General features: G+C 36.9%; 1 protein-coding gene across 1 annotated transcript; it reads left to right on the forward strand.

Annotated features, from left to right (window-relative positions):
* The first annotated feature begins 16,819 nt into the window (after positions 1 to 16,819).
* Positions 16,820 to 17,607, forward strand: LOC119233536 (60S ribosomal protein L15-like). Its single transcript, XM_037495969.2, is given in 2 exon segments — positions 16,820 to 16,966; positions 16,969 to 17,607. Coding segments are annotated over 2 exon segments (603 nt in total). The 5' UTR covers positions 16,820 to 16,864; the 3' UTR covers positions 17,470 to 17,607.
* The last annotated feature ends 1,340 nt before the right edge of the window (positions 17,608 to 18,947 follow it).

Genomic DNA, 18,947 nt, shown 5'->3' on the forward strand with positions numbered 1-18,947 from the left:
TATGGTCTATTGTTCTTTTACAACATTCGGAACACATACCCATGAGATCGTGCTTAAAATCTTCCTTGATTCAGTGGACAGTTTGTTCAATAAATGGTGCTGGGAAAACTGGATCACCACATGCAAAAACTGAAACTAGACCACTACCTCTCACCGTGCACAAAACTCAACTCAAAATGGATGAAGAACTAGACATAAAACCTAAAACCATAAAACATATAGAAGAAAATATAGGTAAAACACTACAAGACATACATTGCAATTGACATCTTCAGAGACTCATCACCCAAAGCAAAGAAAGTCAAGGAAAAGATAAACACCTGGGATTACATTAAACTGAAAAGCTTCTGCACAGCAAGAGACATTTACCAAAACAGAGAGACACCCCACTGACTGGGAAAAAATCTTTGCACTCCAGTCAATTGATAAGGGACTGATCACAAAGATATACAAAGAACTTACACGATTCAACAAAAACAAAATAAACAATCCAGTCAAGAAATGGGCAGAAGAACTTAAAAGACATTTCTCCAAAGAAGAAATGCAAATGGCCAACAGGCATAAGAAAAAATGATCAACATCCTTCATAATCAGGGAAATGCAAATTAAAACCACATTGAGATACCACCTTACACCAGTAAGAATGGCACATAGCAAAACAACAATCAACCACAAATATTGGCGAGGATGTGGTGAAAAAGGAACTCTCCTACGTTGCTAGTAGGAGTGCGAACTGGTCCACCCACTATGGAAAGCTGTCTGGAGATTCCTCAGTCTACTAAAAATGGAGCTACCATATGACCTGGAAATTCCACTCCTAGGGATCTACCCAAAGGACACAAAAACATAGATTAAAAAGACCACCTGTACACCTATTTTTTTTTTTTTGTTGGTGGTGGGACCCTCGCCGGCAGCCGGAGAACGAACCCACGCTACAGAGGCTGCAGGCAGCCTCGCAGCCCAGCGCTCAACCGCTGCACCACCAGGGGAGGCCCCTGTACACCTATGTTTATTACAGCACTATTTACAATAGGTAAAACCTGGAAATAACCAAATGCCCAAAAAGAGATGGCTGGATCAAGAAGATGTGGTACATGAATGTAAACAATGGAATATTACTCAGCAATCAAAAAAGATAAACTCATGCCATTCACAGCAACGTGGATGGAACTAGAAGTAATTATGGTCAGTGAAAGAAGCCAAAAGGAAAAAGAAAAATATCGGATGGTTTCACTTATAGCAGGAATATAGGGGAACCAACTAAGACATCAGTTTTAAAAAAATAATAACAGTACAAAACACAACAAAGCAAAAATGGACAATTATAAATCAGAGACACACTGCTGGGGAGGAGGAGGGAGAGGGATCAGAGGGAGGGAGGGAGAATCACAAGGGACTGAGGTGATGGTACACAGGTGCACTGGTGAAGGAAACTCTAATTGGACTACACCTGAGGGGGTGGGGGGAAGGAAATATTATTTAAAAATGAACAATGATGTAAAAAAAATTTAAAAAAAGAAAAGAAAAAAATCTTCCTTTATTCAGATGGCTTGTAAGTGGAAATTTTTTACATTTATACTTTTCAGAATCTTCTAAATTTCCTATAATAGTCTTATAATATAATTGAAAATATTTTTGAACATTTAAAATTGTTTTTTTCCTCCAACATGAGTTCTCCTAACCTTACTCATCTTCACTGCTATTCTTTGAACTCCCTCCAAATTTAACACACACTTGTCTAAATAAACAGAATATAATTTTAAAAGATAATCTAATATTAGTTGACATCCCACTGTAACCATATCCCTGTTTTAAATCAAGGAGAAAAATAATCAACTTTGCTGTCAGATGGAATCTAGTAAAAGAAATGCACCAAATTTATCAGTGTGTTACTTCTCTGCAGAGAAGATGGTTTAAGTAAGTTACATAGGCTTTCCTTACATTTTATTTTCACTTTCGTCAAGTACAAAGCTTGATGATTTTTATTTAAATACTTTAATTAGAAATGTTGCTTTAAAAGAAACGCCAGAGATTGTGTTAATGTAAGAGACTAAGGTTCCACTTAGGACAGAACAGATGGCCAGATGCAACGAGACACCAGGTGTCTATGAAAACTCCTAAACATCCTTTAAGAGTTAACACACATTTTTGTGGAAGCCAATGTGAAAAATGTGAAAATGAAATAATAAATACAAAATAGTATATACATGAATACAGGCATCCTCAATTAAATGAGAGCTGAGTTCTGGAAAGAACATTTGTGTTTAGAAAAAAACCTGTGATGTTATTACCACATCTAAATAGCCAAATTGGACTTTTAGTAGACTCAATAATTAAGAGTTGTAGAAGTCTCTTCAGTTAATCAAAGACATATGTGTTCCTAAGGCTTTTCAGTTCCATAATACTGCTACAGGGGAAAGATTTCCTTTCAAGAGTAAAACTGCTTTTTGAGAAAGTTGTATTTGGTCTCTGAATGGATACTTTGCAGGTGACTTCTTGGCTACTGGTAACACTCAGGTCATCAATGAATGCCACCAAATGGCCAATGATAATGAGAGTCTTCCATCATCACAATTTTTGCAGCCTTGTGCTGGATTTTCAGAACTTCACAATATCACCATTCATTTTCACACAAAGCCCAGAAGTGTGTTTGGAAAAGACTGTTATTGAACCTCATACCCTTTCTTCAGTATCTTCTCAACTGGATCATCTTGGCTGCTTTTATGGCAAATTACTGAAGGCCTAGGTTTCATTGGAAGTTCTTTCTACATTGGGTGTGACTCTCACTGTTTTCAGTTTCCAATGCTCTCATGAAATGATTTCCCTCTTTGGTGTGGTGCCCACCTTGTTTTAGTTGTGGTTTGATCCTAGTAGTATTTTTTGTTGTTGACACCCAGTGTTTTTCTGGAACTCTCAGCTATATGGCTAATGACTTAATGGCTGTAACTATTAAGATGATTTCTAGAGTATACTCATTTTATTTCCTTCCTAGCTATATATCAAATCGAGCTTATGTTATTCTTCCACAGGGGTGTGCTAAAATTTAAATCCCTGGCATCTTGGGGAAAAAAATCATTTCCATCTTTTAATTTCTTCTTTGATCTTGCTATTCAGAGAGTAGGCTGTGTTCCAGCAGCATAAGCATCATCTCAAGTAGATGGAATACTCTCCATCCCAGACCTACAAAATCAGAATCTGCATTTTAACCAGCCCTTAGGTGATATATATGCACATTACATTTTGAGAAGCAACGCTCTGTAATAATACTCAGAATGGCAATACCTTCTTGAATGCCCTTTAGTAAACAGACTCTCCTCCTTAATAGGCAGATTCTCTATGAGCGGTTTATAGTATAAGGAAGGTCTTCCTTACATTGAAATTAATTTAATATCTCCACAAATTCTCTTTATAGGTCTAAATTCTACACACCTGAGCCAGTCCAAAATTTAAACTGTTGTTTACATGACTTTCGTTCAGATATATTAAGATTAATATCATGTTACCTTTTTTGCTATTTCAAAGTAAGTACATTCACTTAATTGCTTCAACAGTCATTTCAACAGTTACTGACGATATTCCAGTTTGAATCCATATCCAAAATAAACCTTCCTAATGTCTGAAAATTTCATGATCTAATATTCAGTGACTGGATGGTTGGGACAATATAAGATTGGGATGACAGGGAAGGAGTCTCCTTTCTAACAGTTTTACTACCACACTATTTTCATCAAAATTCTAACTCCAAAATCCTTCTCCAATAGAATTATTTGGCACACCATATTTTAGAAACCTCAGTCTCTCTACTAAAAACCTATGTGTTTACTCTTAGAGTTTTAAAATACAGTCAAGCCTGGAAATTGCCTAGTAAATTTCGTGACATTTTTCATCCTTTAAAAAATATCTGTTAAGTCTTCTGCCTTATATGGAAGTGATGGGATTTTCCCCTTGCTCGCTATAAATGTATCACAGCTAACTAGAGTATGATTTGAGTCCTCTGAAGTTGCATCAAATAAAAGAAAACCATTATGAGAACTCAAGGAGGAATATGGGAATAGAATTGGAAGAGGCGAATCTTAAAAATAGAAGGCTATGTTCTCATAGGGGAAAGTGCAATCACAAACTCTATGATGACATTTAGCCCTGTGGAAATACGAGTGTTCTTTAGCGTTCCAGCACTTAGACATCAATTCATGGTGGTCTCAAGCTATGTTTTTGTTCTGGCACATTAAACAGAATGAAGACATATGTCTAAATTTAAGACATCCTTTTAGTACTCTGTGCACGAGAGCCAGCTGAGAAATTTGAACTATTTCAAAGCACTAGGAAAGGAATTGTAGACACATCCTTTGTTTGGGCATATATTTTTAATTATCCTGCCTTTTAATATTCTCCTCCATTTGAGGATAATCAGACAAAATGGATCCTGCTGGGCATTGTCATGCTTAATAAAAGTAAGACTGCACATCTGCAAATATGGCGACAGTGTGGCGCATAGGATGCGCCAGTCACTGAGCTGCATTCTGATGTAATTATAACACCACATGTAACTGTAATAGTGTAATTCTCTGTTTACATTAGCTCTAGCACTTGGAATAAACTCTTCTTGCGTTAGGTGCTAAGCAATTTCAATCAGAGCACATAGAATAATAAGAAATGCATTAAATTCAGAATCTAGATAACGGCAAGGATAGCAGATAAAAGGCTATAGACAGTCATAATTTGAGTCTGTCGGGGGGGGGGGGTTGGTCCCTGGCTTAATCTCCACTTCATCAGTCCTTAACTGTGTGACCTTGAGCACGTCCTCAACCTCTGGAAAATGGAGATGATAATCATACATTTTTTACAGGACCATAGTTTAAATGTAATCATGTATGTAAAGGTTTCTTTTTTTTTACTTTTCTTCCCTTTTATTCTTTTTTTTCACTCTTAACTTTTTTTTTTGGAGGGGGTGCTCACTTGGAGTAAATTCATTTTTTTTAATTTATTTTTTATATATTTTTACATCATTTTTCATTTTTGCACAATGTATGCATTTTCATCTTGGTTATAGTCCCCATACAATTCCCTACTCCCTTCTTGCCCCCACCAAGTAGCGTGTCTCTGGTTTATAGTTGCTTGTTGATTTTGATTTTTACTTTATTATAATTAGTCTTTTTCTAAGACTATTTAGGTTTTCTAAATTCCTGCTATGAGTTAGACCATCCAGTAGTATTTTTCTTTTTCTTTCTGGCTTATTTTCACTGAGCATGATCCCTTCCAGCTCCATCCATGTTGCTGCAAATTGCCTGAGTTTATCTTTTTTTTTTTTTTTTTGCTTGCTGAGTAATATTCCATTGTGTACATGTACCACATCTTCTTGATCCAGTCATCTGCTTTTGGGCATTTGGGTTGTTTCCATAGCTTAACTATTGTAAATAGTACTGCTATAAACATAGGGGTGCAGGGAACAAAAAAAAGTAAATAATCCAGTCAAAAAATGGGCAGAAGAGTTAAAAAGAAACTTCTTCAAAAAGGAAATGCAAATGGCCAACAGGCATATGAAAAAATGTTCAACATCACTTGTAATCAGGGAAATGCAAATCAAAACTACAATGAGATACCATCTCACACCAGTGAGAATGGCACATATTAAAAAAACTAGCAACAACAAATGTCAGCGAGGATGTGGAGAAAAAGGAACTCTCCTGCACTGTTGGTGGGAGTGCAAACTGGTCCAACCACTATGGAGAGCTGTGTGGAGATTCCTCAACCTGCTAAAGATGGAGCTTCTATATGATCCATCAATTCCACTGCTAGGTATTTACCCACTCTTAACTTTTTAAAATAAGTATTACTGCCTTCGTTTCTTGCTTTCATCAGTCATTTTGAGAACCAGAATTGCCAGGTTCAATGACGGTTGGAGCCAGTGTAGAAAGGGTTGCAGTCAAGAAGTGTCAGAGAATTGACTATATTTAAGGGTTAAAGTATTGAGAGCCAGATTTCTCACTGTCTGAGCAAAGATGTACACCTGTGGAAAGGGGGATGCTAGAATAAACTGTGTGATGTTGGGCTAGAATTGAAGGTATTAGCAGAACCTCAGCATTATGTAGGTAATATGTACAAATAAATATAGCTATAAATATGCATGCTATGGTCTGGAATGTTTGTGTCTCCTCAAAAACCCACATGTTAAAGTCCTAATGCCTGGTGTGACTGGTGTGATGATATTTGAGATGGGACCTTTGGGAAATACTTAGCTCATGCAGGTAGAGCCCTCATGAATGGGATTTGTGCCCTCATTAAAAAAAAAAAAAAAAAAAAAAAAAACCTTACATTGTTCTCTTGCTCCTTACATAAGGATATAAGAAAAAACCTTTAACCAGCAAGAGGACTCTTGCCTGATAATGCTGGCATCTTGATGTTGGACTTCTAGTCTTCAAAACTGTTAGAAATGAATTTCTGTTGTTTATAAGCTACAAGTCTCTGCCATAGCACTTCTGATAGTTGAGGATGGTGTACACACAGGTATATACACACTTGCATGTGTATGTGTCCTTGCTAGTATTCTAAAAGTGTCTGGAAACAGTGATATCACAATAGCAACCAACATGGCTAGTGTCCAGATCTTGGTTTCCAAACACCATCCTTCACTGAAAAGAACCAAGTCTTCTAAAAATGACTGATTCTACAATTGAATTAGGAATATAAGGTGAGACCATCTTTCTATTCTTGAAAGTAAGGAAAAACTCAAAGAATGACTAAAAGTTGTCTAAAGAATTTAGTAACTAGTTTAAATAGCTCCAACTAGTCAAATCTGGCATGATTTTAAGCCTTGAAATAAATCATGATAGTAGAAAATAACATATTAAATAAACTAGGAGGGCCTCCCTGGTGGCGCAAGGGGTTAAGCAGTGCACTCTGAAGCAATCTGCAGCACAGGTTCGATCCCCAGCCAGAGGGAGAACCCACATGACACAACAGACCTCTCCTGACTCGCCGACTGCTCCCCTCAGCAGTGTACTTCAATGTGCCTGTTTAGTTCTCCACTGTCTCTGGAGAATCCTCTCACCTCCTGCATCTCTGGCCTGTACCCCAGCTCTTGTATGCATAAATAAATAAATCTTTAATAAATAAATAAATAATCTAGGAGTCCATAAGTTCACAGGGATATAGTAAATACATATGTATAGACACACAAATGAGTAATTGAGAAAGCTCTTTATTGTAGAAAGTCAACTGAAAATAAATATAGATGAAATTATAATAACAGAAAATCACCTTTTGGTGACCATCAGAATAGTAATTCAGAAAGGAAGCATCAATAATGCTATAACTACTGGTTGAACATGCATGAGGAATGGGATTTTTAGAGAGTTTCTATGTATTCTCTTACAAAATGTTTATTTATTAATTATAAAGATAAAAAAAAGTGAATTTGCAGTGGAGAAACTGTCAGACATCCTCTTAATCAGGTGATCAATGTTAACACCCCCATTAAGGTCATGTGACCCAAAAGGATGAAGTGAGCACATCTCAACTTGGGAGAATAATCAAGAGGGCATTATACAAACCTAAGTCAAGGATCTACAGTATTCAAATATATATTTCTTTTATATTTTATTTTATATAAGTCTTACATCATTTTTCATTTTTGCACAATGTATGCATTTTCATTTTGGTTATATTCCCCATACAATTGCACCCCCCCCTTATTTTGACCCTAATCCTTCCTCTCCCTGCTCCTCCCCCCCACCACCGTAGTGTGTCTCTAGTTTATAGTTCCTTGTTGATTTTGATTTTTAGTTTGTATTAATTAGTCTTTTTCTTGGTCCCTTATTTAGGTTTTCTCAATTCCTGCTATGAGTGAGACCATCCTGTATTTTTCTTTTTCTTTCTGACTTATTTCACTCAGCATGATCCCTTGTAGCTCCATCCATGTTGTTGCAAACTGCATGTGGTTATTCCACTCCTAGGTATTCACCCAAAATGACACAGAAACATTAATTCCAAAGGGCACCTGCACTCCTATGTTTATAGCAGCACTATTTACAACAGCTAAGCTTTGGAAACAACCCAAATGCCCAAAAATAGATGACTGGATCAAGAAATGTGGTACATATGCACAATGGAATATTACTCAGCAATCAAAAAAGTATTCAATATATTAACAAAATTAAAGTGAAGGAAAGACTGAGGAACTATTGCAGACTGAAAGGGACTCAAAAGGCAAGTGGGTATGATGTATAATTCCTGGGTTGAAATTGTTGCTAACATGTTACTGGGAAAAAATGGTAAAAGTGAATGAAGTTCCCAAGCAAAGGGTTTATGTGATTTCTTTGTTTTCTCTTCTTGTAACTTCTCTATAGGTTCAAGATGGTTCCAAATAGAATATTTAATTTTTAAAATGTAGAGAAATCAAGCTACATCAAGTCCTTGGCACATAGTGGGGTCCAATAATATTTTAGTTATTATTTTTCTCATAGCTGTATACTGATGTCTTTCTTATAGATGTTTTATCTTTGTTTACTCTTGCTAAGAATTCCCCCAAATTATAGCAAGACTGAAAGTTAAAGCCTCCAAAAATTTTAATATCCCCACCAACATTTGCCAATACCATTCAGATTTCTTAGCTATGGTCTCATGAATTAAAGGAATTCAAGCATTTACTATAGAAGCTACTCTAAGAAAGAAGACTTCCTGAAAACTTTCTCTCAGGTTCAATTTAATAGAATAAGTCACAACACTATTTTTAAACTATTCATTAGTAAAGAGAATGAGACGATGATTGAATTAAATTTATTATAAACTCCCTAAACCTAGAAATTAGAGTTGAATTCTTTCTCTAGGCACGGTGTAAGGACCAAAACAATCAGAGTTATTCTAGAAAGGGTGAAACAGGGAAGGGAGTAATAGCTATCACAAAAACAACTTGAAGTGTCTGACACAGTAGAGATAGGGAAAATCTTTATCCTTCATATAATCTGGCCACTCATAATCCCCATCATCATTAAAACAATGTTATCTGGGGCCTCCATGTGGCGCAGGTTGTTAAGCACAGAACTGTGAAGCTGTCTGCAGCCTCTGCAGTGCCAGTTTGATCCCTGCTGGCCACGGAGATGCCCACATGGCGCAGCGGCCCTCCTGTCTTGCCCCCTGCTCCCCTCAACAGTATGTTTCAGTCAGTGTGCCTGGTTTGTTCCCCACTCTGTCTCTGGTGAATCCTCTCACACTCACGCAGGTCTGGCCTGTACGCCGGTTCTTGTGTAAGTAAATAAATCTTTAAAAAAAAATTATAAAACAATATTACCTGTATAAGCTTCCTAATTTCTAACACATAAATGTCATTAATTATAATGACATTTTGACATTTTAAGATCTCTGAAATTAAGTCCTCTTTGAAAGAGTTATAAAATTGTTTAGTTGGCAACTCTTCTTTCTTTGTGATCCATAAAGTAATAAGTCTATTATATTTGATGGAATATGAAAATAGGTAATATGTGGATAACAAATAATATTTACCTTGGTCACAATTGGCATACATCATGCCAGTTAATCATGGTGATTATTTATGCAGATTTACCAGGTTCCACACTAACTTAAGGGCAGAACTGAGAATGGAGGCCAGTGTTTGTCCAATAACAAAGTTGTGTACCAACCCCACATCTGGATATCAATGAGTATGTGCAGTCATTCAACTTCTCGCCATGTGTCTGGTGTGCCTTCTAGGTTCCAAATATTATATGAAGCTCTGAATATGAATGAGTGAATAACAGAGAAAGGGAAACTAAAGTCAGGGGAGGGAGACAAATTACAGCATAACAAATACATCACTAAAATTGTAATATTTGGGCCTCCCTGGGGGTGCAAGGAGTTAAGATGCAGCACAATGAAGTTATCTACAGCCACTGCAGCATGAGTTTGATCCCTGGCCAGGGAGCTGACCCACATGGCTCAGCAGACCTCTCCTTTCTTCTTTTTAAGATTTATTTATTTAAGTATACAAGAACCAGGGTACAGGCCAGATGCATGGGAAGGTGAGAGGTCTCACCAGAGACAGAGCGGGGTGCAGAACAGGCAGATCTACTGAAATACATGGCTGAGGGGAGCAGCAGGCGCGACAGGAGAGGTCTGCCGCGCCATTTGGGATTCTTGCCTGCCGGCCAGGATCAAACCCATACTGCAGAGGCTGTGGACAGCTTCACAGTGCTGCGCTCAACCGCCTATGCCATCAGGGGAGGCCCATTTTTTTGTTATTGTTGTTGGCGAGGATGTGATGACTCAGCAGACCTCTCCTGACTTGCCCGCTGCTCCCCTCAGCAGTGTATTTCCGTCTATCTGCCTGTTCTGTTCCCTACTCTGTCTCTGGTGAATCCTCTCACCCCCACACCTCTGGCCTGTACCCCAGTTCTTGTATGCATAAATAAATAAATCTTTTTAAAAATGTAATATTGTTGAGTGGGTTGAATAGATTGAACAAAAATATTGGAGACATTTCCTTGGAGGGACAATTTTACTCGCCAATCCCATTAACGGCAGGCTTTATCTTGTGAAATTTTTTTGGCCAATGAAATGTGGGAGAAAGTAGCATTAATTATTTCCCAGAACTTTAAACATAAACATGTGGCTTGCTCTATTTTTCTCTTTCTGTCACAGTGAACAGCTATGTCCCAGATAGAAACTGCTCTGTCAAATTAGGTCCCAAGGTGAAGACTACTTGAACAAATGGCATCCACCATGAAATGTGCAAGTGGCAATAAACTTTTGAGATCAAAAGCTATTGAAATTTCTGAGGTCATGAACTACCACAGCATAGCCTAACCTATTCTGATGGTCCAGTTGCTTTACTTTTAATTGAAAAATAAAATGAAATGAATTGGCCATTAACATAGTGCCTAAATGCAGGGATTCTGCATCCAAATTGTGTAGCTTCAAATCCCATCTCTCCCATTTATTTGGAAACTGACCTAAGAAAATCTACCTAACATTTCTGCCTCAGTTTCCTATAGGGTAATACCATACCCTATGTAGCCCATTGTCATGAGATTGAGATGTTAATCTTTGCAAACTTTTGAGAATAGGGAATGACTCACAGTAAGTTTTATATAAATGATAGTAAAGTAGAATGTCTCTGTTAGGAAATAGAGGAAATTTAACTTGGACGGGGCAGTCTAGAAAGGAAGAGACTGTATAATTTTAAATTATGTTTGTTGTATCTTCCACTAGATGGCAATTTTCTCAAGGAACACACTATCCTGTGAATGGTTGCTTATTTAAAAGATAAGAAGAAAATACATGACTATATTGATAAGTAATTTCTGGATGGCTAGCTAATCTGCACTGAGGAATTGCTGCCATGAAATGTTTTCTTAAAGAACAAGGTTCAGATTGGTGCCTCCACATAGTTATAAATTTCTAGTCTTCAGATCTCGGAGTACTTCAAAACAGCCAAACATGCAAATGTTTAAAGTCTTTATAATACCAGATAATCCATAATTTGAATGACCCTGGTATTTATACTTTCAAACCAGAATTGTCAAAAAGCTGGAAGATCTCTAAGTTACGTTCAAAGCTGGTTGGTTTGGTAGGTCATGCTTCTTTGATGGGATTTCTTATCAGTAGAGACTTCTTCCCCTAATCCTATAGCATTCACAGGCTTCATCTGCTTCTTGAAGATGTGGAATCTTAAGGAACAGAAAAATTATTTTGTTCCAAGAGTAGAGTCGAAGTGTAAAAAATAAATATTCTGATAGGACTAATATAGATGAAATTAAATTTACACTGTTATAAATTACTGATATCAGAGTTTAAGTACAGAAGGATTCACCAACATTCGAACTTGGAAGAAGGTACAAACAAGAGAAGAGAAAGGAGGGCAAATATTACCCCATTTTTGGAAAAGGTGGAACCTTCATTCTTAGCAGCTGTCTTTCACATTACCATAATTTATTTCACACAGTGTTTTCCTCAATACAGCAGTGCTAGTTTCTTTGGATCTATGTTTGTGTTGCATCAACTTTTTCCCTAAACTGATAAAGCATTGCCAAATTCTAAGTTGTGGATTAGATTAGGTCCTACCTCTAAAAATTCTTTTTTTTTTTTTTTTTTTTTTTTTTTTAATAGAGGCATGTTATTTATTTGTTTGTTTGTTTTGTTTTGTTTATACATGCACTGGGTACAGTCAGAAGCGCGGGAGGGTGAGAGAATTCACCAGAAACAGAGCGGGGAGCAGAGCAGGCAGAAGGACCGAAGTACACTGCTGAGGGGAGCAGCGGGCGGCAGGAGGGGTCTGCGCGCCATGTGGGACCCTCCTCCAGTGGCCGGGGAGCAGCCGGGGATCGAACCGGCGCCGCAGAGACCGCGGACAACTGCCCAACCCAGCGCTCAACCGCTGCGCCACCGGGGAGGCCCCCTACCTCTAAAAATTCTGAGGAAGTACATCGAAGAATCTTTTTTCATCATTCTGGGATTTACTAGTATAACATGCAGAGTAAAATAAATCATGATAAGAAAACATTCTATGACCTGCAAATTTTAGAAAATGGGAAATTTTGTTAACAGTTTTTATCTTTTAACTATGCAATAATATGTGTTTGTTGTAGATAGTATGGAAAATCACATAAGCAAAAAGTAATGAATGACTCTAATTCTCAAAGATAATCATATCATACATGATCATTCTCTAGGCCATGGAAACTACTAAAAATTTAATTTATGGAATGTGTATATTCCATTGTGCAAATGTAGCATGATTTATTTGACCATCGAGATATTTAGGGGTTTCTTTTCCTCCAATTTTTCTATATTATTTTCAACAGTATCAAAGCATACATGGAGTTAAATCTTAATCATATCTGTGAGAATGAAATCATAGGTTCAATAAGATGAAAAAATGTTGAAGTTTAGAAACTATTGCCAAATAACATCTTGAGGTACTGAAATCTGAAGTCTTTAAATCTGAACTTTATGAAGACATTTTTTAAGACCTGTACTTACACTGTCATATGAATATGACAGAGAAACTTTGGCAGCTTGGAATTGAATATTAAGATACTTTATTAGTTAAAAGCAGCATGAGATTTTGTGACATGGCATTTTATCTTCCTGAGGGATGATTTTGATAGCACTTGTAAAATTCAGAAAAGTGTCAAGCACCTGCAAATTTAAGATCATTTAGAGTTTATTACTAATTTTTTCCATTTACAAAAATTCCGTGGCATAACAAAACAAATGTCAAAACTACAGTGAACATTGAATATATAATCTGTGTATGGCTCTCTAACTAATGCAATTCAGGAAAAGCCAGCCATGTTTACAAATGTCTTTCTACTTGAAAATGTGGGTATTTGTAAAAGTTTAGCAGCAACAACGATGTGTTGCTTACAGAATTTACTATATAAATACCTAATGTCTATATACATAGCAAAAAACAATATTTATTAGGTGCTTATGTGAATGTCTAATTCCATCCTTCTAAGAAAGTATAAAAACTACTCAGAATGGACTAACAGGAAGGTGTCTGTTCTGAGCTAGCTCTTCATTTCGTCTATTGTCTTTTTCCTACAATTTCCTACAGTTTTTCCTCAGTGTCTCCTATACTAATCTTCTACTCTGGCTGACGCTGTATCCTTCTTAGGGCCCTTTCATTTGCACATTTTTACAGTCTATTTAAAACAACTGCAGGTTCTTCTTAAGTACCAAAACTTTGCCCAAAATATTTTTAAGAGTTAATTGGTTGATGCTTCAATAACAACCTTCATTTGTTTTTCTGGGTCCTGTAGCTTTTTTCTCTAACATCATTTTTTTGTGCCTTGTTAAATTACTTTCACTTCTGTGTTACTGTTTGTTTAGGATCTGAATTGAAAACACTATACCATTAGGCAGAATTATGGGCACCATGAATTTTTTTTTTAAAGATTCATTCATCTATGCATACAAGAGCTGGGGTACAGGCCAGAGATGCAGGGGTTGAGAAGATTCACCAGAGACAGAGTGGGAAACAGATCAGGCAGACTGAAATACACTGCTGAGAGGAGCAGCAGGCAAGTCAAGAGAGGTCTGCCTCGCCGTGTAGGTTGTTCCCTGGCCTGTCGGGGAGCAAACTTCTGCTGCAGAAGGTGCAGGTTGCTTTGCAGTGCGGTGCTTAAGTCCTTGCGCCACCAGGGAGACCCTAAAATTTCTTACTAAAACCAATAAAACTTTCTTTAATAATATTTATAACTTTTATAATTTTTGTAAGTAAGCAACAAAAGAATTGATTATAATTTCTAACATCCATCTCTAATTGTGGAACTCTTGTTTCTTTGATAAGGCTTCTAGGAAAATACTGCACTATTAATTTTCTATAATGGAGAAGTACACTGAAATGGAAAAAATCATCAGGGTGATCGACTTTTTCCAGTGTTTCAATACTCTTACCTCACATCCCAAATTTTAATAGAGTTTTGATACCAGTGGTCTTTTCAGTAAAATAGATTTTTGCAAAAAAACCTTACTGACATATACTTTCAAAGCATTATTAGTGATGTTGTTCTATTTTGAATAGATAGTGAATTTTAGTGACTGACCCTCAGTGATTTAGAGGATAAAATACTAGCTGAGGATCATATTTTCTTTTTGTTTTACTTATTTCCAGTTTACAAAGAAATAGGCTTAAGGTGGATAATATATATTCCTACAGAGGTAACCATCACTCCTTCAGGACTACCCCTCAGCATCCACTGACATGTGTATAGTCAACTACATTCCAGACCAGGCAGTGCAGATATTTAGATAAAAGCCATTGATATGCATATTATACTAACAGACAATGGATACACTAATTTCCCTTTAGAAACACAATATACAACTTATTTTGGCCTTCCCACTTATGTATTAGTATTTATTTTCATGGCATAATTACTTTTTTAAATTAGTGATTTTAATTCAAAAATCCAGTATCCTCCTCCTGTATCTCCCGTATCTTCCCTTTCTCTATCCTCTGTCTCACCGCTACTATCATGTTCTTGTTTTCAAGACATTCAGTCAGAACATTTTCATTGGGTCCTAAAGTGGGTAAGTAAGAAGGCCTATTGCTCAGTCATGTGAGGAGAATCAGTTTATACAAGTACTGCTTTCAACCAGTTTTTGGAGGGATTTTATTTGTTTGGTAGGAAAAAAACAAACAAACAAACTGGTGAATGAATCATGAAGGTCAATTTGGAGCACTACAGTACCAAAAAAATATAGTCATGTTCCTTCCTGGCTTTTTAATTCCCCATACTTGAAATAAGAAAATCAGTTTTAGCTGCAAATATTGAGTCAGGAAACATTTCCATTTGAATGAAAATTGCATTACTAAATGAGGCTCAAATAATGTTCCCTTCCCTCATATGTGTCTCGCACACATTTACATTCTTAACCTGAGGAAATTGTGAAAAAGTAAGCTTGCACCATTTATTCAACTCAAATTTTTCACCAAATACAAAAATAATTGGGAAAAAGGAACAAACAAAAAGAAGATGGTGTTTTTTCCAACTACACAATAGTAAGCCAGAAAAGACATTCTGTGGGATTTTTACAGGACTTATTAACTGAATAGTGCTTATCTTCCCTTCCTTGGTAACCTGCTCAGTTACCAAGAGTTCAGGCCTTTCCAACTGTTTTGCTACCTACCAGTTCTTTGAATGTTTTTTAATTTTGTATTTGACCTAAACTTCAACTGAACTGAGCAAGGACTTCCAGGAGGTGGTTGGGGACATGCACACCAGGTTTCTTTGTTTTGCAAGTCCCATTGGAATTTTCTCAAAGATACATGTCAATCCCCCCATTTTCTCAATGACATATTTAGCATTCCAGTTTAGATGCTCCATTTCATAGTCCCCAGTCTGTTGCTACCAGAAAAGGTAGATGTTTAGGGAAAAATATTTACTGCTACGTCCATCTGTGGCCTGTAATAGGTTCCCCCATGACTTCAAACTCCACCTTTTCTTCTATTGGAGTTCAGAGAAGAAATGCTGCCATTCTACTTCCTAGTACAGAGGGTGTTTCACCTACCATACCAGCCAAATCACTTCTCCTAAGGCAAGAAGTGTCAAAGGCAGTACCTTTTATTCAAAATCACATCATAGGTTTCCATTACTAGGAATGCATTTAATTTCTGATAAATATAAGTTTAATACTTCTATTTATAGATTATCACAATGCATAATACGAAACTTCTGTAACAAAGATTAGAGATTGAGATGAGGAAAGAGAAAGTAGAAAGGATGTTTCTGGATTGAGGTATAACAAATTGCAAAGAGCATGTGCTGCCAGTTTTTCCAGGAAAAGGCAAATATATGACAGGGGAAAGGCAGGAACTCACCTAGATTCATTCACATCTTTCTGCTCTTTCTAAAGCTGTCTTTAATCCAAAAGCTATTTAATAATTTTAAACATATTCCCTGTATACGCTGTATCCATCACCATACCCAGATTGGTAAACCTTTCCTAACACAACCTGATTCATTGGCCAGAACTATAAATTGATTTGACTCATTACTTCCATGTAGAGAAATAGTCTAATTTTGAGAAAACTCCTATATTAGTTATTAAGGTCAGTCATTCAAACATTTTGAGTTTATAATCCATTGTCTTCCTTCTATAGGTCTACATAGCAATAATGAAATGAGATACATTAAATTAAGACCATTTTTAATATTGTGGCTTATTAGAAAAATATGCATATTTGAAAATTCTTCTCAAAGATATTATAAACATAGCCAAATTATTATAATTTTCCTCATGTAGTAATAAAATCTAAACATGAAAATATATTTTACTTTTACAAAATTAAGCATAAAAAGATCTAACTTACCCTTTCCATCTGGCGGCAGCCATCAGTTTTTTTCCGCAAAGGTAAGCCAAAATGGGCGCTTACAAAAACGTCCAAGAACTATGGAGGAAGAAGCGCTTTCTTCTCAGGGTGCGCTGCTGGCAGTATCGCCAGCTGTCGACCCTCCACAGGGCACCCGACCCCACCCCACCCGGCCAGATAAAGCAAGAAGACAGGGATACAAAGCCAAGCAAGGTTATGTCATATATCGCACTCGTGTGCTCCGTGGTGGCTGCAAACGTCCAGTTCCAAAGGGTGCAAGCTATGACAAGCCTGTCCACCATGGTGTAAATCAGCTGCAGTTTGCTAGAAGCCTTCAATCTGTTGCTGAAGAGCGAGCTGGACGCCACTGTGGAGCTCTGAGAGTCCTGAATTCTTACTGGGTTGGTGAAGATTCCACGTACAAATTTTTTGAGGTTATCCTCATCGATCCATCCCATAAAGCTATCAGAAGAAACCCTAACACCCAATGGATCACTAAACCAGTCCACAAGCACAGGGAGATGCGGGGGCTAACATCTGCAGGCCGCAAGAGCCGTGGTCTTGGAAAGAGCCACAAGTTCCACCACACTATTGGTGGTTCTCGCCGTGCAGCTTGGAGAAGGCGCAATACTCTCCAGCTCCACCATTACCGCTAATAAGTAATGTTTGTAAAATTCTTACCTAATAAACAATTTAGGACAGTTATGTCTGCTTAAAAGTGTTCTTTAATTTGTTAAAACTAGTGTCTGCAGATTGTTTCATGAGTGCATTGTCAAATTATGAGAGTTAAAGTGCAATAATGTTTGAAGGCTGTAAGTGATGTATCTTGTTTCTAATAAGATAAATGCTTTATCTTTGCTTTATCTTATTAGGGAGTTTTATGTCAGTGTTTAAAATGCTATTTGGTATAATAGGTGTAAAATCCTGTAAAAAAAAGAGTGCAGAAACTAGCCCTATAGCTTTCTTGGTGCATGTGATAAAACCTATAACTTCATTGGGGTAATGTGATGATCTGGTTTTCTCAAGTGGCTGTTTTTAGGAGTTGGTGAGAACAAACTTAAGTTGGATTTTGCTTGAAACATGAATGTTATCCTAATCCTTTGTTGTGATTATATGCAGAAAAAAATGAAAGCTAACTCGGGCCCACATTTTTAATCCAATATTCCATTTTTATAACTTGCTTCTGAAAATCAGTATAAAAGCCACCTTTTCTAGGAAAATTGAATAAACCTGTTACAAGACCTGTTCTTATAAATGAAATATCCTGGTTAACATAAACAAGTGTCTCCACGATACCATTCAAGTCAAGGCTCCTGATTGAATTCCATTACTTCATGGGGTATGTAGGATCCTGAATTATGTGCACAGTGGTTAGTAATGGGAATTGACATTATTTGGGATTATAAACTAGTAATGCCATGGGTTGGGAGACCAGGGACAGTCACATACCTTTGAAGTGTGAGGATAAAAAATTGTGTCCACTTTGATCAAAGTTTTAAAAGCTTGATCTGTTTGTCACACTTTTAGGAACCTGGAGAAAGATGGTTGGCTTTGTTTAAAAGTATATTACTGTTGAGTCAGTCTTAATCATCTTGGGTCAACCCACATCTATTCTCATAAGGCTTCTAAGAACTAAGTCATAATAGATGTAGCTGTCATCTATTGTTTCTTACCTAACAATGTCTACAGTTATTTTTCTCATCCCTGGCCAACAGCAGAAGTACCATTCCACTAACTTGGCTAGGCCATCAACTACCCACCTTAACATGACACAACACCATAGTCTAGAATTTATGGCTTCCTGTCTTCAAAGACGGCTGTTTCCAGTGTGAATTTGTGTAGAAATACAGAGAGGAATTACCCTAATCCCTACCAATTCCGGTTTTGCTGTTTTAAGAATACTTTCAAAATCTAATTGCAACTTCTCTTTAGGTGTCTTGAAAGTCCCAATTTTCAAGAAAACATGCAGGCTCAAAACTTACTGAGACCTAAATTCCACTCAAAATCTTAAACCATGTGTTTCCATTGTGTGTAGAGGTTGTTTGACTCAAGGAATAAATGTCTGTTAAACTAAAAAAAAAAAAAGATCTAACTTATTTAACCCTTTTTATACATAGGTCTCCCCACCTAGGAT

This window comes from Talpa occidentalis, unplaced genomic scaffold (assembly GCF_014898055.3).
Source record: "Talpa occidentalis isolate TD23 unplaced genomic scaffold, MPIMG_talOcc4v2.1 talOcc4.8, whole genome shotgun sequence".
Lineage (NCBI taxonomy): Eukaryota > Metazoa > Chordata > Mammalia > Eulipotyphla > Talpidae > Talpa > Talpa occidentalis.